At 36.1% G+C, this 23,227-nt stretch overlaps 1 protein-coding gene across 1 annotated transcript in view; it reads left to right on the top strand.

The window, feature by feature from the left end:
- The first annotated feature begins 240 nt into the window (after positions 1–240).
- The window catches only part of PDE1A (phosphodiesterase 1A), a 162,886-nt gene continuing 139,899 nt past the window's right edge, over positions 241–23,227 (top strand). The window contains exon 1 of the mRNA XM_074829278.1: positions 241–348. Within this exon, the coding sequence (XP_074685379.1) occupies positions 245–348 (104 nt within the window). The 5' untranslated portion in view covers positions 241–244. The remainder of the gene's footprint in view (positions 349–23,227) is intronic.

The raw sequence follows: 23,227 nt of genomic DNA, 5'->3' as shown, positions 1-23,227 counted from the left end.
GAGGTCAGAGAAGCTGTGTGTACTTGCTCTGTGCTTGGGGAGGGGGGGAAGAGAGGATTTGTCTATCAAAGTGAATAGCGATTCAGGCAGGATCGTCCCTCAGCTGTTGTAATTCTGATGTGTTTTGATATGACAGCAGCTGCTGTCTAACATGCGTGGATCTTCTGACATTTGTAGTGGACTAAAGAATGCTTTTACTTGCTGCTGAGCCTGACTGTAACTGTATTGCTGTAGGACAATAACGATGGGGGCTCGAGCGACTGAAACAACTCGGGAACTGGAAAGCACCTCTATAAAGTATCAAATAGGAGGACATGCAGAGAAAATGTGGCAACGGCTCAAAGGAATGTGAGTAGCTTCTCCTTGGCTTTTGTTCTGTTCCCTGGGAAAAATCGTTTTCATCTGTTTGTTAAAATGACTAATTAGCAAATGGGAGAGTTATCTCTAAGCTGTGAATAGTATTTACTCTCATAATACAGTACATCACTGTCATATCTGATGTTACTTAGATTAATGTCAGACTGTATAAGGTTCAATCACCTCATTTAAAATATATATAACTAGTGAGAGTTATTATCCAAATTGAAATGCAGGTAAGTCCTTTCAGGTTAATACTTCCATTGCTCTGATATGGTTTTGTAAATGTTATCTTCAGAATCAGCACTGCTGGAGCTGTTTCATTATTTCTGTCAGTATATATAGGTAAGTATATTGTTGCAGTTCCATAGGAGGTATCAATACTTTGCTTTTTGAGAGTGCAGGTAAAGAAGTCTATATTAAAAGGTGTTTAGCTTTTAGGAGGATGCTATGTCTCTGTTTTTTTGTCAATTATTTTGGTGCTCAATAGTGCTAAAAACTGATTGAAGGACTATTGGAAGGGGCCACTAGGCACCTGCTGTGTCTAATTCACTCCTCTCAAATGCAATTTTCAGTGTAGACTTTTGGTGCAAATGATCAGTAAATAAACATCCACAACCTGTCAGAGAGAAACTCCATCGAACTAGTGTGTTCTAAATCCCTTAAACTTCAACGCCTCCCTTTAAGTATTTGTCTGGTTTTTGCTCTGAAAGCTGATGTCAGGGTGTTACCAAAAAATACATGTTACATTTGTTGTTTCGGAAGCAAGGAAATGGCACTATTATATTTTCTGGAAAGACCTGAAATACTGGGTTTCTAAAGGTATTCCACAGATGCTATATAGTGTCTCAGCTGTTGAAGGAAAATGGGTTACTTACAGTGCTAAAAGGATTAGATGCATTGGCTATGGCACTGCCTGTTTCCCCTATGCATTGGGTAGAGATTCAAGCTGGCTGTGGGAAGGGGAGTTTCCACCAGCTGCTTTCTTTCAAGAGAAAGTGATTTCCTTCATTGGAAAGTCACTTTTCAGTTGTGGCCAGGGATTTATCAAAACTTCTCTGTGATATGCTATTGAATATTTGCTCTGAATCCTATCCTCACTCTGTTGAAGATATTTTGCCCCTAGAAACCCCAAAGTGTACATAACAGAGCAAATATTTTGATAATTTCCTGATGCCTCTGAGTTTCTGCTACTAGAGACCTCCATCAGTTTGTGCAGACTTCCATTTGTATAGGGTCTAAGCTGCTGCTTTTGTTTGTTCTGTAAATTCTCTGTTACCGCTAAGCTCTTGGGTTGAAACATTCCTTCAGCTGCCTCTGGAATGGTTCCATTAAACAAACTAATGTAAATAAATGTAATTAATGTAAATAACTAAACATTAGTGACACTCAGTACAACAGCTCCAGGAAATAAGGTTCATGCTTCTTTAGGAGTAGTTAAAACAATAATTGGAGTTTGTGGTGTTTCAAAATCAAATAGAGCTTAAGTGTCTGAAAACCATTCATCTTTCACAGGTTGGTGCCAACCACGTGACTGTTGTGACTGCAGGACAAGATAGTGCTAAAATACTTGTATTTAAATGAAATGGGTTATATTATTAGATATGTGCTCAGCTGACTATTTTTCAGACTTCGCTGTGATTTCATTTAAATTATTCACAATTGGAAATCACTGACTAGTCAATATTATGAATATTGTATGGGGAAATTGGAGTTGATGGAGTTGAAGTTTTCAGAGCAGATCGCTGTGCTCAGTTTGTAGTAATAAGCATCAGACATTAAGGAAAAGGATTCATTTTGCTGATGCACAGATATCAAAGTAGAAGTATGTTTGTATGTGGTAGGGGAGAGAGGCAGATAAGTGGGACTGCCACAGATAATCTGATTTGGGAAGAATTCTTTTATAAATCGTCAGTCGGGAGAATTGTTTCATCTTAGGGAGGGGAACTGCTAATTAAACTAAGTAGGTATGAAGCCAAATTACTGAGGTTTTAAAGTAGTATATGGTAGTATATCTATGCTGAAGTCAAGACATGGTGTGAATTATGAAGCTGAATCTGCTCTTGTGGATAGTGTCCACAGGCCTACAGATCTTTCACCAATGTATACATGTGATTTCAGAATTATGGTATTTTGCCAGTCGAAAGTGCTGATTATCTTCTTGTAAGCAGGTCATTATTTCTGAAAGAACATTGGATTCCATTTAGGTAACTAGATAGTGTTTAAAAGCTGCACAGTAGGTCCTTACTTAAAATGAGCTTTTATTTTCTGTTAGCATTTCAGCTTTTCGCATAATAGACATTTAATTACAGATTTGGCTGCAGAATTCCATATATATTTAACCTCATATGTCTTGGTGTGTTTTTGTTGTTGGTTTGTTGGTTTTTTTAATTTATTTTTGTAAATTCAGACTGTTCTATAAGATAGTTGAGAAGAATAAGCTTAAGGATACATGAAAATCCTTATTTGAATGCCCAGTAAGAAAAGCTGGGTATTGTGGGAGCTTGAATGAAAGGGCCTTTCTATGCATTTTCTAATCTATAGGTTTACTTAGACCTTGTTAACGTAATGCTCTCCCTAAGTGCTGCGATAAAGGCTTGGATGTTTTGAATAGAATGAAAACCATACCTGACTTTCGTCGGGTCCATGTGGCCTTACAGCCAAACTCTGCCTTCTGCATAGCAAGTAAAAATCCAACTCTATTTTCTTTACATTGCAATTGCAGCAATTATGCAAACAAGGAGATTATCTGGCAGAGAAGAGATTAATTTGAAATTAATAACTTGATTCTTAGCATTGGTGCTGAGTTTATTGATGCCTGAGTGTATAAAACAGAAGCTCACTGAAACAGGATTTACTTGTGAAAATGAGTCGTGTAGATTTCTATCTTGACTGGAGATTCTGGTCTTTGAATTAAGACATTTTCAGTATGCAGACTGCGAGCTTCTAAGGTTTTGTACTTCAGGGAGAAAACAAAACCAAATAACAAGTGACAGCTAAATAACTCATATAATAGTGTAGCTTTTATAATTCTTTGTTATGCAGAAGAGTAAGAACAAAAGCCATTCAAGCCACTGCTGGAATTCCAGCTGCCTCACTGAAGGGGAGTGTTGTACACCTTCCACTTCAGAAGACATCTTGTCACAGCCTGGCCAAGAGGGTCCTTCTCAGACCATTTAATGCCTCTGATTGCACTTTTTCTCCCTTAGCCTTTCATTATCTATTGGTTAGAATCTTACTTTAGACTCCAACTTAACTAAGTCTCCAGCTTAAATGTATTCTGGTGTCAATAGGACCGGAAGATTTGCTGCCTAGAGTTTATTTTCAGATACTGATAGAGCATGGTTAGTGAGCTCTGAAAGAGAAGCAGCTTCTTTTCATTCAGAACCCAGAGAACCAGATTTAAAGCAGAGCTCTATATACTTACTGGTCCTACAGTGCTTGGTTTCTCTTTAATCTGCAGGTAGACTTGACTTAAGTCTGTGTTCTTCATTATTCTGTGAAATGGTGTGCTGTCTATGCTATATGTTTGCTGTCTGCCAGTTCACTCAATGTCACCCACAGAACAGTCAGACCCTCCCAATTTATCTTATTTTGCAAGTAGGCATCTTCTTTGCAAGTAGCTTCTTGTGTCCCCACCACTGTTGAACGTAGTATTAGGGGTGAGTTCCATTTCTGAGCTTTGAATTCATTAGTGAGAAAATAGCTTGCTTTTCATAGATATACAAAGTTGCTAGAATTGTCTCTAAGAGGCCAGAAAATCCAAGGTCCCAAGAGTTTGGGGGATTGCAGTTCACATGTGGTTAGAATAGGCTACTTTATGTAATTGTTGATTTAAAAAGAGAATATGTTTTTGCGATCACTGTCCTAAGTCTAATTTGTGGTAGCTTAGATGGCAAAAGGGGTTTGAAGAAAAGCATAAGCTTCTTTCCTTACCTTCTTCCCTTTCTTTTCCTCCACATCCAACATAATAGATCCCAATTTCTGCAGAACGGAGAGTAAACTGTTTTAAACACTACAAGGGACTGACTCATAGAGCCAGTTTGTTGATCCTGCATTGCTGCAGTGACAAATGCCTATCACTGCACACGTACACATTTTGTAGAGGCAAAAAGGGGCCCAAGTCACTGATTTGAGGAAACTTGGCTTGGTGTCAATGAAAGTAAAGAAATGGCTTCCTCCACACCTGCTGAATTTTCTGAAGAGAGAATGCTTTTAAAGGCATCAGACGGAATCCAGATTAGCAGCCTGTTAGGTCTAAAATGGACCAGAATGGGTAACTTTAGTTAGGGAACCTCACCCAGTCATTCCTTCATCAGGTCTGTGGATACAGGTGGAAGAGCTATACAACAATTTCCAAAACTGCGTACCTTTGTTTTTCTAAGTTCCTTGTTCACATTTTATTTTATACTGTATTTGGTTGTGTTTGCTTATTGTCCTTTTTGTATGCTCAATTTGCCTAAAATATGAAAGTTCAGTAAAGGTTAATTGAAGAGATTATCATTATTAAAACTTAACATTTTGTGATATAAAGGTTTATAAATTTGTGAGGACTGAACAATCAAAGAGAGGAGAAGAGCTAGAGTTATAGGTGAATAACTATGATAAAAAATGGCGAGACAGAAATTGTCACTTACTGCTAACTATATTAGGAACAAATGGATGTACAGTTCAAGTAATTTTTACTTGTAATGTTGCCTGTTTTTACTTTTTCCTAATGTGAAAATTTTTCCTTAAAGGAAAATCTTAAGCACTTAAAAGTAAACCAAATGACAGCTATTTCTAAAGGGAATTTAAGAAAAATTAAAGCTGTTATTCATCAAATATGATTTCAGAAATACTCTGAGCAGAAAAATGAAGACATTATATAATGATTTACCTATTGATTGATATGTATCGTATTAGTTCTATAATTACAGTAAGAATTGTTCCATTATAAATTGTGAACGACTTCTTTTGAGTTTGAAACCAGAGTCTGTTTCTGTGCCTGAGTAGTCAAGGTAAACAATTTGTAATTATAACTTTGTAACCTAAAACTATGTATCTAATTAAATTTATAATATGATAAATATTATATTTTTCAATAACTATACATATTTCAGCTACTTAGGATTAGCAATTTAGAGAACTCTTTCATCCAGTCATATTAGAATAATGATGTTATTTTGCTGTTAGAAAGGTATTTCCATTATTATCATGTACAGGAGGCACAGAATTAATTTTCTGGTTCATATTAATTTTTTGCTGCCATTTCTGGCACATATCAGTACTTTTGATGGATTAGACTAAATGCTAATCCTTCAATTTACTATGGGTAGGTGAATTGCTGTGATTATAGAAAGGTCTACTAGAAATAATTGCAAATTGAAGAAGTGGTGCACAAGCCATAATTTGCCTATGATATCACTAAGAACAGCAGCAGCATGTCTTTACGGGTCTCACAGTCCCCAAATAATACAATATAATATTGAAATTCCCCATATGTAGACCTTTAAATGTACATGTACACACACCCCTCACATATGCTTCCAATTAAAATTAAGTATTTTATCTAAGAACACTGCAAAGGAAATTAAAGATAACATTTTCTGAAGCTGGCTGCTAAACTGCAATTAAATGAAGTCTCAAATGTCTATATTCTCTATTTTTATTTATCTTAAACTTCTGACTCTGCTTATGCTACATCAAACTCTTTTAAGATTTCCTAAAAGATGCTTTCTGTGACTATTTAACTTATAAATGTTCAATTCAGATCTCTGCCTAGAAAGAGATTGCATATAATCCACTACACAAATAATTGCTTTCCTCCTATTTTGAACTCCTGCCAGCTACTTGTGCAGGGGCCCTTGTTTGCCCTGCAGACTGACCAATTATTATAAATGTGTCTTTCAAAAATTCCATTCTTCAATTTAGCTGGTATACATTGAAGCCTGCCACAAAACAGCAGTTTCTCAGAGCTATTGGTCAAAAACTCTGAGTTCATACTGCCCTCCCACACGTAACTCCCAGTTTCTGCTCCACCTTTACAACAAAATGAAGTCAAAATATCTGGATAGGCTAAAAAAAGCCTTTTGTCTTGTTAATTATATAGAGTTTGAAAAATGCAAATGCCTAAATACTGAAATTACATAGTTACTAGTGGAAGATATAATAAAAATAGGCATTGACTTCATACATCTGAAAGAGAAACATAACCTCAGGTTTATCAAAATTGTGTCTGACAGAAGTTTTCTGTAAGATAAATAATTGTTTAGGAGTGAACTAAGCATTTAGTACTGTTCCATTGTGTTTACGTTTGCCATCCAATCTGGTTTACTCCTGAGTTTACTCTGGGTTATCTCTGGAGGAGGGCTAGAACAAAACTGTTGCAATTATTTCTACTGCCATTTACTGGAGACTATTAGAAATCTAAGACTGTAAAGAAGGTTTAAGATCTACTGAATGGTAGCAAGTCCTCCAGTGCTACTACTGTATTGTCATATCTAACCTGCAAGAGGTTTTTTTTTTGTCAAAAAACCAAAGAAAACATCCAAAGCCCTCCAGAAGGAAGAAAAACCAACCAACCAACCAACCAACCAACCAAGGACCAAATGGTCTAAGCTTGACCCGCAAACTGCAGAGCGATGGAGTGCTTTACTCATTCTCCGGTGACAGCAGTTTGGGAGCTTTTTTGTTTTTCCTTTACTGCCTTCCCATACAATTTCAAGTATGTGAGCTCACCAATGCAATTTATGGAGCTTTTTAAAACAAGGCCTCATGGAGAGGAGCTACAGAGGTGGTCAGAACTTAGTATAAAGCCAATCCTTGAGTTTTCCTGAGGTAGAATAAACTGAGCAGTTGTGACTAAAATAAGAGAGAAAATTGCACTCTGCTGCGGTTAAGGGAAGCTGAACAGAAATTGAATACATCAGTTATAAAGTTACAGCTGACAATGAAGTGACTCAGTTTTCATGGTCCATAAAGCTTCACAATTAGTCAGGCAGTGTTGCAGACTGAAGAAGCCAGCCTTCTCCCCAGCCTCTCTTTTCTTTTAGAAAACTGCTTAGATTTACTTGTAAAGAACTACTAAAGGCATTCAATATCTGTTAAAGGCTGCAACTGGTTGCAGAGTAGTCTGTGGCTCAGACCATAGACAGATATTCTCTGAATACATATATGCAAGGGATAGTGATCTTAAAGGAGTATGTGACTTACTCCTAAAAGTTTGGGTGATTCTGACTGTTTGCTAGCATATGTAATTTCCTAAATGTAAGTCAAATACTGTTAACATGACCTGTTGCATTTATTCCTGGGGTTCTGCTAGAAAAGTGATTTCTGAACTGGTCTTTTGTGAGCTGAAGGGTTTTGTCAGCTACATGGTCCCTAAAAGATGACCTTTTTCAGAGGCCATCATGGATTAAGTTGTCTCCCACGATTCATTCTTGCCTCCCAACTCTCATTGCTGCCTCCATGCTATCTTTCTTAGCTGTTCTAGTATGACTGGTTTTGATGCCATGCAGACAATTCTTCAGTGTTAAAAATAACCCATAATAACTGTTTTTACCCCTACTATAAATTTAAACTTCGGTCAGTTCCTACGTTGGATTCCTTCTGTGTTTCTATATCTAGCTGCATCCTTACAATGGAGGAAGTTGTCTGAGAGTGGGAATATCTGAAGTAAAAGTGAAAGGAGATGGTCCTGCTTGAACAGCTCTCCAACAAAGCAATCATAGTCTTAAATTGCTCATGTTCTAAGTCCTTGATTCTGTGATACTATAAATCCTCCTCTAGGGTACCTAGTATTAGATCAAAACATGACAGAAAGTGTTTATGCAATATGAACTTGTCCTGAGGGTTCAATTTTATTCCAATATTTTTGAAAGGTTAACTTTGAACTAGCAGATTTTGTGAAGATCAAGTACTGCCCACATCATTCGAGCTTTATAATGCATCAGATAACATCTGTGCTTCTCTAGCCAAGAGAAAGCTGGCCTGAAAGAAGGCCAGCATAAACATCTGTGTTGTGTACTTTGGCTAATTCAAGACAATTCTAATCACATATTTGCACCTCAACTGAATCAGTTAAGTACTGCTAGGTAATCTATAACTAGCAGTCACAGACCTGTAATCTAAACTCCCCCAAATCTATTGCTTGCCTTTGTTGTATAAAGTATTGCCACCACTGGCAATATTTAGGGTGTCTGCAAATCAAAAAAAGGTGAAAACTGGTATATTAAAATTTTGATTCTTCTTGACCTGAATGCCCTGAGAATAAGTATTAATTAGCTGCCATTGTGCTGTTTATGGTCTGTGCAATGAAGCTGGACAGTCAGGAGGTTTAGTATGGGTTCTTTAGAATGAGTAAGAGAAGTAATGCTCATCTGAGTCAGTGTCATAAAATGATGAGAAAAAAAAGTATTCCTAAATTGCTTCTCTGTTTGGCAATTTAGGCAAATACATCTGATTTTCAGAGAAGCCAGTATACTTTGAGGTATCATCTGCTGAAGAACAGAAAAACATGAGACATACATTAAAACTTTACTTTTTCCAGAACTAGTAGTTCTACCAATATCCCTCCAAAGTTTAAAAAACCCTTTTTCTCAGGTCTTCCTCACTGATCTCATGGCTGCTGCGTGATGGCATAACTAAATGTTTGCAATCATAGTCATTCAGCATTATTGCCTGGGTTTGTGCTACTACTTATTTGAGTTTTTCAGCCTTAGAGACTGTTGAATTCTAGCTGTGCAACCTTCTACGGTTCTAATGCAGATATTATGTGATGCAGTGTTATTTAACAGGGAGAGATCTAAAGGAAGATGTTTGTCTATGCAAGTGCTTAAGCTCCATTATCTGTTGTTTGACATTGGCTGCAGTTTGTTTGACCCAACCCTTCTCCAGACTTTTGGCGCCCCCAGGAAAATAAGTAGCCTCCATAAATATTATGCAGATCTTTAATTGTTGTGAATTTCTCTGATAAATAGTGTTTGGAGGCAGCTACATTTGAATAGTTCACTGTTAGTGTAATTTATGCCAGAAGGACACTAGGGAACAGACTGCTGGGTAGTATTTACTTCTTTCTTTTGTTCGTCTACAATAGAGAACTGTTTTTCTGCCTGGGAAAATTGAAATGAAATACTACTGTTGTTTTTTTTTCTGCTGTGTTGTCTGCAGAATTTATTGAAGAATCAACATCTAACATCGTGCTTACCTGCAGTTATATGTTTGTTTTGAATGGTTTCTTTCTTCCTTTCTTGTTTTTATAATACCTCTGACACCACTTAGTTATATTCAGTAGCTTTCTTTTCCCTTTTTATTAAAGGCTTGATGAAGGTTTGAATATTTTCCTCTATACTGAAGATTTTTATTAATATCACTGTATTTCCTAACCCCAAATACATTCAGGTAAGATAACTGAGACACCTGTTTGTCAGAGATGTCAAACATGCAAGGCTCAGCTGGAGCTGCAAATGGTTGTACCTTTTGACAGTCCCTTTTTATCATCAATGTGTTATTTTCTAATGCACAGGCAACTGCACCGCAAAAAGCATTACATCATTGGCATTGATTTCTATTAGGGTGGGCTGGAATGCAGAATTCCTGCTGTGAAGAAAATTAAGTACATAAAAAAACCTTGAAAAAGGCCACCAAGATTAAATCCTCAGAAGAATGAGTATTCTGAAATGTCTTTTACAAAATTTGAATCAACATCTTTCTGATTTTGTCTACTTCTAAGACCATAAACTGAGGTAGCAGTAAACTGGTTGTTTAAAAACCAGTGGTTCTAGTCCCTGTGCTGCCAAAGATGACCCAGCACCACAGCTCTGAGCAACTCAGTGGAATAGTTACCTGTAGTCAGGAAATCTCCGAGATAGATGTAATTTTATGAGCAAAGTAAAATGCGCACAAAATCCTGAAATTATCCATTGGATAAAAAGTTCAGTTAGAAAATTACTGACCAAGTCTGATTTAATTCTTTCCAACTTAACTGGAAAGACCTTGGATTTTATGTGTAATTAGAAATTAGATGTTTCTCTTTCACAGAAAACTGCTAAAGTATCACAGAAGGTTTTCTCTGATCATATATTCATTCTTTGGTAATTTGGAATATGTGTTTCAATTACTACTAAGACACCTTCACCAGGTGTAAAGTCAGTTAAAGTTTACAAACCCATTTATGGGATAATCCTGCAAAAGTCAATGTCAGTAAGATGGAAATATAATAGCCTTTTCCCTGACATATACTGCTGTGACAAAGAAACCCTATTTTAGTGTTATATCTCTCTTGAACAGACATTATTGGTCTTAATTTTATATAATTGGAACAAAAATGAGACTTCAAATTAATTTACCTGTGACTATTTTGTGTGTGTGTTTCTTTAAGTATGTTTTACAGACAAATACGTCAGGGTTTTGTTTTGTTTTTTGTTTTTTTTTTTTCTTTTTTCTGTAAAGCTTAACTTGGTTACAAGCCCAAGTTAATAATGAAAAGAAATTTATGTCTCAATCTCTCCATGTAGTGTGTGTATTTGATACTTTTAACAGTGATACATTATTATATACCCCTGGAACGTGTTGAGTCCTTCCTTCCTATTCCCACCATGAAGACTCCTCAGAACTGTGTAACTGTTTTGATTTACTGAGTGAAATAGTACACTTATCTCTGGAAGGAAAACGGCAATCATTACATGATAGGAAGTATTACTTAGAGTGGTGAAAGTATATGTAAAAGGAATTTTAAAAATTTATACTCTTCAAAATAAGTTTATGTCTACTAGATACTTTCTGGTTCATGTAAATGTTGTCAGAAGTATTATGCTCTTAAAATGCTGTAGATAAAAGCTTTGGCTTATTTGGGCCTTTTGACTTCGAAGTTCCTTTCTAAGCAGATTGATTTAATATTGCTTGTTTCTCTAGAAATATTAAAAATTGTTTGTCAAAGACATGTCAAAATGAAGAAAGTTAATAACATACACATGTAAATAGTTTGGTGGTAACTGTGAGGAAGCTTTGCCCCCATGAAAGAAATATTTAATTCTAGTTTTAGTTGTTCACTTGAGTAATTCAGTTATCCATTGTCTGCCTTGTGTGAGCTACACATCAGAAAGGGATTCCCTCTCCACTTTATTGCTAGAACATCCCTACTGTTGCAGAAATGTTTAAATATATAATGTGTAGAAGTAACTAAGCATGAAAGTGTTAAAACATTTTGGTTCAACACACTTCTGAACTTATATAATTAATTGGTTTCCTGGCTTTGTAATTTAAAAAAGTATGATGCATACTTAGTAGCTTTCTGCTGTTAAGTGGGTTATGCCAGATGATCTTTTTGGTAAGGAATTAAAGATTGGTAATATATTTCTGTCCTGTGAAACAGAAATTGAATTTCCAAGAATGCCAAACTGACAGCTCATGAACACTTATGACCTAGCCTTATGATTCCTAATTCTGGTTTAATATATCAAAACTTTCCCTTTTCCTTCACCAGTAATGCATTGTTTTATTCTTCAGTATTTCCAGAGCATGCACATTTACCCCTGTTGTAAATCAAACATGGTTCATATGCTGTATGGAACTGAACATTAGCTAAGAGAAAAATGGTTTGCCTACATAGCAGATAGGGACAAAAAGGTTTAAAAGTGAACGTACAACAGCTGCAAGTCTGTTTTAGAGCTGGATATGAGGTAAACACAGGATATGAACATCCCAGAAATTATGAGTTTATAGCTCAACCCAAACTTTCTGAGTTGCTCCTGTCACTGTAACAGCCTAAAACAAAGTTTGTGTTCAAACACTTAGAGCCTTTCAGAAGACTAAATTGTGATAGATTTAATACAACTGTGGCAATGTGTGTCCTGATGTTTAAAATAAAGATGATAGAATTCTTACAGAAAATCTTGGCTTAGATTTGGTCCTCTAATTTTATTTCTGTTCTTTTTATTAGAATCTTGCATACTTTTTAACATCACATACCAGCTCTGCTACAGTCTAATTAAATTCAACACTAAAAAACATGCAATAATATGTTAATATTATCACTTCCCGGAAAAATTAGGTGTCTCAGGTGGGCATAAGCCATATGGAGCCATTTCTGTCACCCATTTATCCCTTCATTTACACCCAGCTTTGACCAGATTCATTCTGGATATATGAGAGAGTCAGCCTTGTCTTAGCATGAGGTCATATTTAGCCTAACATTGCTGATCTTCTTTTCTTTATGACAAAGGGCTGTATGCAGAATGTCATTGTGTGTAGTTTAAAAATATCCTTGTGTTCACATACAAGATGAAAGCAAAATGTAAAGAGTGGATAATGAGTTAATGAAAGTATATAATTTCCTATGAGTTTTACTTAAGACCTTTTAGTTTGAAAGTTCAGAACATTTTCATCATCAGTTCAAAACTAAAATGATCTCATTGGTTTGGGAGAGGAGGATGAAGAACTTGCAGAGTCCTTGAATCATGTTACTATTTAGGGAAACATGGTTATTAATAGAACTTTAATTTTAGATACTTTGCAACCTTTATCTTTATATGTTAAATGTAATCGCAAATAAATGCTTAGTTTTAATGACTAAAGGAATAACGTGAAACTTTATACTTTAAGACATCAGCTTCAGTAGAGGAAGATTTCAAGGGGAAGGATCTCAAAGAAAAGGTAGAATTCATAGAAGTTTTAAAGATTAACTATATTTTTTTCATTCCCACTAATGAAAAACAGCTTTTACATATGGTGACTCTGCACTGAAATAGACTCAGATACTGTGTAAAGCTCTATAACGACAATGTAAAGTGATAACAGATGTGATTTCTCACACTAAAATGCATTCTTATCATTTGATAATGATTAACATTATGATGATCCTCTTGGCGTGGAACTGAATTTTTTCTACATTGTACAAGATATATTAAATCTGTCTTTAGCTGGCACCCATGCCTTACCGAAGTTGGCAGACTACCACATGCATGGGATCATTTCCAGCTTCATACATGGGCATGAATGCAAAAATCTCCATATGATGCTTCACTTCTGAAAATTAGTTGATGATTTTCACAAAAGGACTGCTGCAAAATGCAATTCTATATCTCAGCAAAAAGTACTTCATGGCCCATCTATGGGTTCTATTTGCTCAGTCATCTGCTTTTATTCAATCCATTAGGATCTAATAATATTTAAAGGCACTCCAATTCCTAGCTGTACTGGGACTTTGTGGCTCAATCTGTAAGATCTGAAAATCTTGTACCTTTGGGAGATTGTAGTTCAGAGGTGTAAGAAAATGTCAACATCCAACATTCAATTCATTCCTTCAGGTAAAATGTGGTGTTGGACTACAGATTTTTCTGAAATGGACAGTGTGAAAGAGGTTTGGGGTTTTCAAATAAAGAAAAAAAGGTATGTAATAGGTTTTGTGGCATAATTAACAAAATACAGTTGATGTCATGCCCATAGAGCATAGACCATAGAACTTCAGCCTGTGGTTTCTCCATCAAGTCCATAATTTAATAAAATTAGACTGGTTCTGGTCTCACTTACACTAGTGTAATTAGATGCTATTGAATTACAGCACAATAAATGAGACCTCACAACAAATTTACTTTACTGGGACAAAAGAGCACAGTATTTTATGGATGTAGTGGAATTTGGTTAAGGTTTATTGGTCACCCCTTTTTATGAACACTGGGCTATGTCAAGTATGTTGCAGTTTTTCAAAGTTAGTTGTTACTGGATGTGATTCCTCTTTTCTTAATTGCTCAGTGACCAAGTCACCTGATAGGACCAGAATGATTCCCTGAAGCTTGTATTTTTTTTTTCTCCCTTTTTTTTTTTTTTCTTTTCCCCTTCTCCCAAAGGAATGAAACATGTTTACCTCCCTTTGTCTATCACTTGGCTGCAGCTATAGTAGTAACACAGAAACAGATTGCAACAAATTTGCTATTTATTGCTATGATTTTGGATTTTTGCCACTCTCGCTAATGAGCTATGTTTTTGCAGATAGACAAACTATGGGCTCCTCAGCTCACATGCACTCGATCATATCCTGGTTTGTCATTAAATTTATTTTTAACAATAAAATCAGCAGATTGTAATTTGTATTATGATCGTCATGAATAGATGTCACCATGTTTAATGCAACTGTGAAGCTTTGGACTGTGCAGATGAAGGGAGTTAGACATTGAAAGAAAAAACATTTGCACAGCATCATCTAAAATTTTATTTTAGCAGTTTTTTTGCAGTAATTTGTGGAATAGGAAGGAAGGGAGACATAGATGGGGAGGGACAGTTTTATCTAATGCCACCCCCACTTAAACCAAGTAATGACATTGCATTCCTTTCTAGCGCAGCATGCAGCTAGCATGTTACAATATTGCACAGTATTTGGTATAATAGTATATGTACCACATTAAGTGATGAAGTCTTAAATGTACTCACATTTTTATAGGTGGTTGAAGGCTTGTCACTATACACTCAGAACCATTAAACGTGTATAACAAATAAAAGTTAGGGTTTTTTTTTTCCCTGCTGAGTTGCCTCAGAGGAAAGTGTCAGAAACACAAAAGCATTTGTTGCTTCACTTCATGATTAAATCCCACCTTCTCCATTGAAAGAACTCTTATTTTGCATTATTACCCTTACAAAATGTCTCTACCCATCACAAATATTTCAGTTTCCCTGTTTCTCTTCCTAATTAACACTGAAAGCCATTTCTGACATTGTGAGTCTAGAAGCTGCCATTCCTTCATGTGTAAAGAATTACACTCAACAGTTATACATGTAAAAGAGATGTTTTACTCAGTAAACTATCTCTGTACCAAAAGTAGACTGCTAATGAGCAAATGCAGGCTACCATTTTTAGGTTTTAATTTCATTATTCACAAAAACCAATGCCTACATATGTGATTGCAGCTACCCAGATTGTCTTATCTGTGTAAATGAATTATGAAAGTGAAAATGAGCAAAGGCATTATCTGAGCAGCAATATATTACCAATTATAGTGATGTGATTATACAATTATAACACTTCTATTCAGGCACTTGTACTTCAATGGAGGATAGCTCTTTTCTGTTCACATTAAAACTTTCCTAACAGATTTAGTAAGCATAAAAAGGTTGCATTTATGCTGTGGGAAAAATTATTGACACCAGAAGTTATCCCACTTATCTGTGTCAGCTTCAATTCACAGCTTTGGATACAATGACACATGCTTGTTTCGGTAGTCAGGCTAGTTTCTTCTCTCTTACTTCCCCACCCTTTTTGGAAAGGAGAGTTACCTTTAATCCACATTGTAGGAATCCAGATAATTTCAAGGATCTGGTTTATTGGCACAGCTAAAGGGATAATGGATGTGGCACAGAGCGGGAATGAACTGTCAGAGCTGGGGTGCAAGTATTAATTCACTGCTGAAACTGGTGTATTGAGAAATGAAATCCCTAAATTGTATCAAAAAGATTTTCCTTTATTGAAGCTGACAAACACAAGGAAATGTTACTCCAGTGCTGTTCACAGCAATGCCAGTGCTGAAGCACTGTTAACAAACCCATGCAATTGCCTCCCTCCTTCCCCCAGTGCATTCTAAACAATAGAAAACACTGAATCAAAGATTCAGTTCTTGGAACCATGCTAACTTAATCAAGAATGAACTTGCTCAAGGATTTTTTCCATAGAAATAGGACAACAAGACATTCTGGTACCACTCCCAGAGTATGACTCACAAAGAGAAAGCAGCAGAGAAAAAGAGTGTTTTTTTCCTTTCAAAAACCCTCTCACTTCCTTTCAAGGTTATGCACTTGTTTTTGTTTCTAAATGTGTTATTTGATTCTCTTCCTACTAATGTTTGAAAAAATAATCTTAAAGGTAGATGACAGCAATATTTATGGAGCTGGTTGTCATCCCCCTCCAATTTTGCTGAAAGATGCATGCTACATTCCTTCTGTGTTTAGTCACTTCAATACAACATGAAATCCTGGCATGACTGTGAGTTCTCTTGACTCCTTACTAAATGGCTTTGTTCTAGCAAAACAGACCAAATGATACCAATAAATTATCTCTCAACATTCATTCATTAGCGTTAAGACGTATTGTGATGGGCAGGAATTATCTTGATGGTTAAGGTACTTCTCACTCAAGCTAAACCCAAAGGCTAGCTTTTCAATTCCCCCCCTTCCCCCCACCCCCCTGTAATTTTTTATCAGTCAGCTTCTAAACAATATACTTAAATAATATGCTCAGATTGCCCTCCACTTGAAAACGCTGATCAATATTTTTGTCCTACTTGTTGCAGAATGATTAGGTTGCAAAGTCCTACATTTAGTTGCAGTTACTTGGTATAAATTAGGTCATCATTCCACATTCTTGTCAATGTGTTTCCCGTCTGCTGTAGTTCATTATGACCGTATTGCTTATACTGTCTACATACAAGGCAATCAAACAACTTCTCAAACATTTCAAGTAGTTCTTTGAGCTCCAGTAGCACAAAAACTTTAATGTATCTGGGACTATTAAGCAAATACCTGTTGTTCTGAGATCAAGAGTGAACTAGTACCTGACCTAGAATAAAAGCTTAATTTTTAGTTTCAGTTGATTCCATTTTGGTCATGTCACTGATTTGCTAGCAAGAGAGTTTATTTTAACACTTTACCTCTTAGAGAAAGAGGCTGAAGTAATATGAATGACTGGTGTTGCCGAGGGACTTCAACAGTATAATCTGGCAAGTAAACCTAATAGATTTCAGATTAATATATGTTAATGGGACTTCGGGAAATGTACACTTTTTGGGTGGATGGCGCATTGTTATTTCTTTGCAAGGACAAAATTTTTAGAAAGATATTTCAAAAGAATAATTAAGACCAAAAATGGAGAAAGGAATATGTATTTTGGAAACATGAAACAGATATCTTAATGCAAATTATCAGGATTTATTAATATGCCTAATATTTTGCTTTACATAAGAAAGAAAAACAGGAATGAAATTGTTACACAAGTTCATGTTACCACCATGAGACATGTCTCTGTGACTACTGTTGAATCTGGATGTACTTATTCACATGTACAGAACTATGAGTCGGAGCTGATGTGTAGTGAGGGCTACAGCTGAGAGCTGTACACTCTAGGTAATTCCAGCATGTGCAATGTCAGGGTTGATTTCTGTCTTGGGCTATCATTATAAGGGGACTTCCAGCTGCTTTTTTTTTTTTTTTTTTTTTTTTTTTTTTTTTTTTCATCTCAGAGGTAGCAAAACCAGTTAACCAATTCACTTGACTAGAATGTTATATTGTTTTCTCCTCATCTGTACTCCTGTTTGCCTCTGCGGTTTTTGATTATTCAGTGTTTCCCCTGATATATGCCTGCATGAGATTTCATTTCTCTGGACTGAGGCCTCTGAAATCCAGAGTTACTGCTAAAACTGATTAAAACCTAAAATTCCCATCCCATAAGAAAAGTTAAATTCTCTAGGCTTCTTACCAGATTGTAAACTGTCAAGGTTGGGAAGTTAATGCATCTTTTAGTTTTCTGATATTGCACACACTCAGCTCATCTCAGTAAGAGCCCCAGACAGACGATTATTGATTTGTTTAGGTTATTTATCATCATGGGACCTGCCCAAGTCCAGTTTGCAAAGACGTGGGAGTGGTATCTAGTCAAAGATGATGATACACAGAGAGATGAAGTTCTGAAACCTCTCCTCACCCTCTTCCCCCAGCCTACAAGCGAAAGATTCTGGACAGTGGCCAGACTTGGAAAGTAGCTCTACACAGGGTTCACAAAAATGGTATTTTAGCTTGATTTATCCTGGTTTACTAATAAAGACAGTCTTTGCAATAGGGAGTTTTTATAGTGGATATATGTGGGTGCACCACAACCTTCCACCCTCTGCATTCTCATGTAGACTTACATCTCATTACTGTCTAGCTATTAATTGCATGTGTCTGTGAACAATGATGGCTTCAAGTACTAAGCTGTCAATATGACTTTCCCAGATGAACATCTGAGTAGGCGTAAATGTCATGATAAGCATGCTGCCTTCATGTATCACAAAAAGTTATTATCTCTATGCCGATTCTTATGTAACTATACTTTTGGCTGATAAAATAAAATAAATACTTAATTTTTTTCGTAGTTAGCTGTGTTAAACATATATATATAGGCGAAAATTCTGCTTACTAATAATGATATTTTTTCCTTCAAAATACCTGTCAAATCTGACTGATACTTTTTCACATGTCATTACTTAGGTGAACTTGAATGCTTTAGAGCACTTAGATATGTGAAGTTAGATACACCAATATCAGTTGAAGTCACCAACACCAATTGGCCCTCAGAAACTGTAGAGAAAGAAATTAATTGGATACTTTCTTTTACTTAACGAAATGTCGGGATAATCTTTAGAGGTAGCAGCAGTGTATACCATTGCCAAAAATGTTTCTGAGGGGCTGGAGACAGACTCATCCACTGTTTTTGAAAGTTATATTAAATTTTAAAATTCCTATTTATATTATTCTTGGATTTTACTGTCAGTTTTCCAAATTGAAATAGTGTTAGACCCATAATAAATAGCAGGAAAACACACTGGAACAATAAAAAAACATGGCATGAAATTGATACTTTAGACAAAAACTGGAAACTAAAGAGGCATCAGAAGTAGGGCAATGAAGTTTCCATATATAACATAGAGGTATTGTTAATGCAGAATCTCATAGACGACATTTCCTTGAAAAAAAACCCCAACAAAGCGCAAGATCATTAAGCTCCTGTACAAGTTCTGTCCTAATAAGTACTTATTATTATTTACAGTACAGCAGCTAAAAAGATTTTAGAGGTTTCTGGGCATTATTCTCTGGGCTGTTTAGGTTCCAGACTGCTGGCATAGCTGTTAGGCTGCACTGTTAGTGGTGCTTCTTCCTGGGAGGTAGTCTGACAAATGTGATGAAATGCAGAATACTGATAATCAGAAAAACCGCCCATAATTTAAATGCAACAAAGGTTTGGGCATTTCATATGTGAACTTATAGGCTGCTAGTACTCACTTTATTTAACATTAACTGCTACTCTAAGCAGACTTTTTAAAGAAAAGATCTTTATTGTAGTTTTGTGTCTTTTTGTGTCAGGGTCAGGAGCAGATGATTGAATTTTCTAATCTCTTCTTGTCAGATCAGCACATGGAAAAATCAAACAATGCTGCCTGCTACTTTGAAGCCTTTCAGAGACCTTCTTTTCAGTGGCTGTTGGAGAACATGAGTGTGAAAATGTTCAAACCAAATGTTTGCCAGGCATCTCTCAGTGGTTGTGTAATCCTCAGTGCTCAAAGGCTTTGAGAAAAAGCATGAAGAGGAAAGTATTTCTTAGTTCTTATTCCTCTTTAAAAGGTACTGCTGATTCTACTTGTCCATTAATGCGGTCATTGAATAAAACAGAAAATGCCCCTTTGCTTCGGTTTAACTATTCTAAATCAATGTTTCTAAACATTGTTTTCTTAGTTCACCTCTGTGAAGAGCATAGGTGTGTGCAGGTCATAAGAAATTATGCTTAGTAGTGACTGACTTTTGTCTCAGTTTTTAATTAAATCTCAGATAAAATGGAGAAACGAAGGCTGGACTTTTAGGAATTAATTAGTGTGTTTAAGTGCCCAGCCTTTAACTTCTGATGGAAACTAAGCAGAGGACTTTAAGGCACTTTTGATAGTTTTGCCTCAATCTGTGATGTTGATAAATTCCACCATTACAAGATTCTGCTCAAATAATAGACATATCACTAATTATTTCACCGAAGTGTCAACGTATCACAAGAAACAACCTCAGCTCTGTCTTCTTAGCCTTTCTCCTCTTCTTAGATCCATTTATATGTAACTGGGTTTCTGCAGCTCTTTCATCATATCCCATAGCTTAAAACTCCTCTCAGTTCTTGTTCAGCATTTTTTCTAGAGCTTTATTTCATGTTTCCTCCCCATACCCGTATGGAAAGCTTAATATTCTGGCAGTTTACGTAGAGCCTCAGACCACATCTCTAGAAATTCTTGGACTTCTGTTGTCATTGGCTTTTCTTCCTTTCTTTTACCCTTCTTTGAGCAGTTGTTTTCTTGTTACATTTTTCTGTGTGTCTGTTTTAACCCTTGGTCTAGAAAAATATGCTGCAGCTTTTTGGACATATGCCAAAATTAAAAAAAGTATAAGTGCCAAGTTCTTAGTTTTAAAATAAGACCAGCAAGAGAGTATGAAATGATTCATCACTTCCTGGCAAGTGTAATTATCACTGCAATCACCATTCATTATCTATTTGCACCCTTTAAAGATGAGCTAAATATTACTGTAAATTCAGAAAGTTATCGTTTCCACTGAATCAACTGAAAAAAATTAAAGCAGCACAGGTGTGTGCTTTAAACAAGAAATGATACTGATCTCCAGGACTCTCAGAGCTGCCTTCCTCAGAATGACCTGCAAGAAAAGTGTCACATTGGTGTAAAAATGGTATATGCTGAGGTTAGGTTAGTGGCTATACAAAAGAAAGTATTTCAGCCAGTTTAGCTATTGTGTTTGTCATTGTTGAGAGCTGACTGCTGAAATGTGAAACCAGTTCCACCTCTTAGCTGAGTGTTTATTCACTGTCTGAACTGGAACATTGGTGATCCCGTAATTAATTATGTCTAGTATTCAATTTGTGTATTTATTTTATCCTGTTTTAAGCAAATCACTTGTAGCTTCATTTCTATAGATGCTCCCTGGCAATTATGTATAAGCCAACAAAGAATAATATCTTAACAGAGTATAGTTGTAATTTCTCTGTATTTTGAACCTTATAAAAATGACTCAAAGCTTAATTGATTCTGCCTATAAGTAAACTACTGTGGGATGCAGATTCATTCTCACCAGCCATTGCCAAAAGTTTAAAACAAAATTCAGACTTGGTAACATGTCAATGTACTCATTTCTTGGAAAACTTATGTTGTGAGATCTTTGAGGTAGCAATCAGCTTTTTGTTCTGTTTGTATAGCAACTGGTACAATGATGTCTTTACCTACCAGTGGGAATTTTGGGTACTATCACAGCAAACAAATATTTAAAATACATTGTTTAAAAATCTTACAGTGCATGAAAATTTTTCCAAGTTGTTATGAATGACTGCTATGTTAGTGAAAAATCTTTACCTAACAAGTAAATGCTATTATTCAGCATTTATTTTTGCATGTTGCCTGAGCTCTGTTCATACCCAGGGAGGTTAGACACAAAGAGCTGCCTTTATTTCCCTGATCCCTGTGGCATTCAACTTTAGCTGGTGGTCTAACCTGCGACCTTATATTGTTGTACATAGAATCAAAGCCTTTCCAAAACATGTCTTATCCTGGAGTACCACTAAAAATGGTGAAATCAAATGGTGTGTAACAAAAGAAGTTTTAAGAGTGGCAGGAGGGAAGGAGGAGATTACTTCAATGGAAGTAGTAAGGGAGGGAGAAGACCTAAAACTCCCCAGAAGTGATAGGTGTGGAAATGGCCCCAACCCACATTAATCTCTAAATTCCTTTGGTTGCTATGCCCAGCTGCTGATTAATTAGGCTAGGACAAAACAGCATTTCAAAGTAGGTTTCAGCTTTGGAATGAGTGAATATATTGTCTGTCTAGGAGGACTGTGTCAAAGTGTAGACGTTTCAGTACTTTTACATGAGGAAAATTAATAAATGGATATTTTGTGCATGGTGATACTCCATTTAGAATCTTATACGGATTTGCCTTTTTAAATTTCATAGTGTCAAAAAGTGCTACAGATTAAAGTAGATTTAATTTCATTCTCCATCAGGGTAATTAGATAGCTGGGAAGGGTGTTGAACACCTGCTATGTTTCTACATGCTTTTTAGAGTCCAGAATAGTTATGTCTTTGACCTCTTCTCCTGGCAACCTGTATGAGTCTGACTTGCGAAATTTCAGTACTGTTCCTCCTTACTCCTCTGCAAGTCAAAGATGTAAGTGAAGAGTCCTTTAAGAAGCTGAAACAGGATAACCCTCCCTGGTTTTTTACCTTCAACTTCATGGGCATTATTGACAGATGTTCTTCTTGCATTATAATGTTGCTTAACTTGAAAGATTGCATTGTGCTGATGGGAGAGGGTAGGTACGTTTGCTGAACTCCAGACTTGACTAAAGATATTTTTTTGGTTAAAACCAAGAGTATGATTATGCAACAAATTACACGTAACCCTGTGATTTAGTGAGTCAGTCTGGTCAAGCGAAGTGGCCTTTTTCTACAAGGTTCTTCAATATTTCTCACTGTGATTTTAAGGTTTATTTGCATTACTGACTGTGCAAAAGTCTGATATCATAGATAGGGTTTGTCAGCAAGCTGGCAGTACATAAGTTTTCCTTTCCTGGCACAGATCACATTAAGAAATTTATCAGGGAATATTATGCAGACTCAAAATCTGTCAAAAATATGAATGACAGTGTGACAGAAACCACCTGCATAGCTCATGATGTTCTTGGATCAAAGTACCAGCAGGAAATTGCTGCAGTATTCCAAATAGTAAGTGTGGTTTTGGAACAAGGCAGAAACCTTGAGAACAAGTTGATATTTGCCTTTTGTCACTTTAAAGCTCTTCCTTAAAGCTTAGACCAAAGGACATACTGAATTTGTGGCAAGTGGTAGTAAGAAATAGTGAGTAACGTATCCACAAATTGACAAAATCTGTATGAGACTAGGGCACCTGGAACATAAGAGGGATGAAAAAGATATTGTTAGATATGACTGCACAGGAAAGGGGTTTTAAAAGAAACTGTTGCTACAAAGTTGCAATAAAAATTTGTGGCAATGAAAATCAGTGTAATGAAAATTTGCTTGACACAGAAAAATAAACAAAAGAAGAAAGAACACCTAGTTTTTACAAAGAATTTTAGTCCATAAAAATCAAAGCA

Source organism: Strix aluco, chromosome 6 (assembly GCF_031877795.1).
Source record: "Strix aluco isolate bStrAlu1 chromosome 6, bStrAlu1.hap1, whole genome shotgun sequence".
NCBI classification, from domain to species: domain Eukaryota; kingdom Metazoa; phylum Chordata; class Aves; order Strigiformes; family Strigidae; genus Strix; species Strix aluco.
The sequence above is the reverse complement of the archived record's forward strand: the minus strand, read 5'-3'. Positions and strand labels throughout refer to the sequence as shown.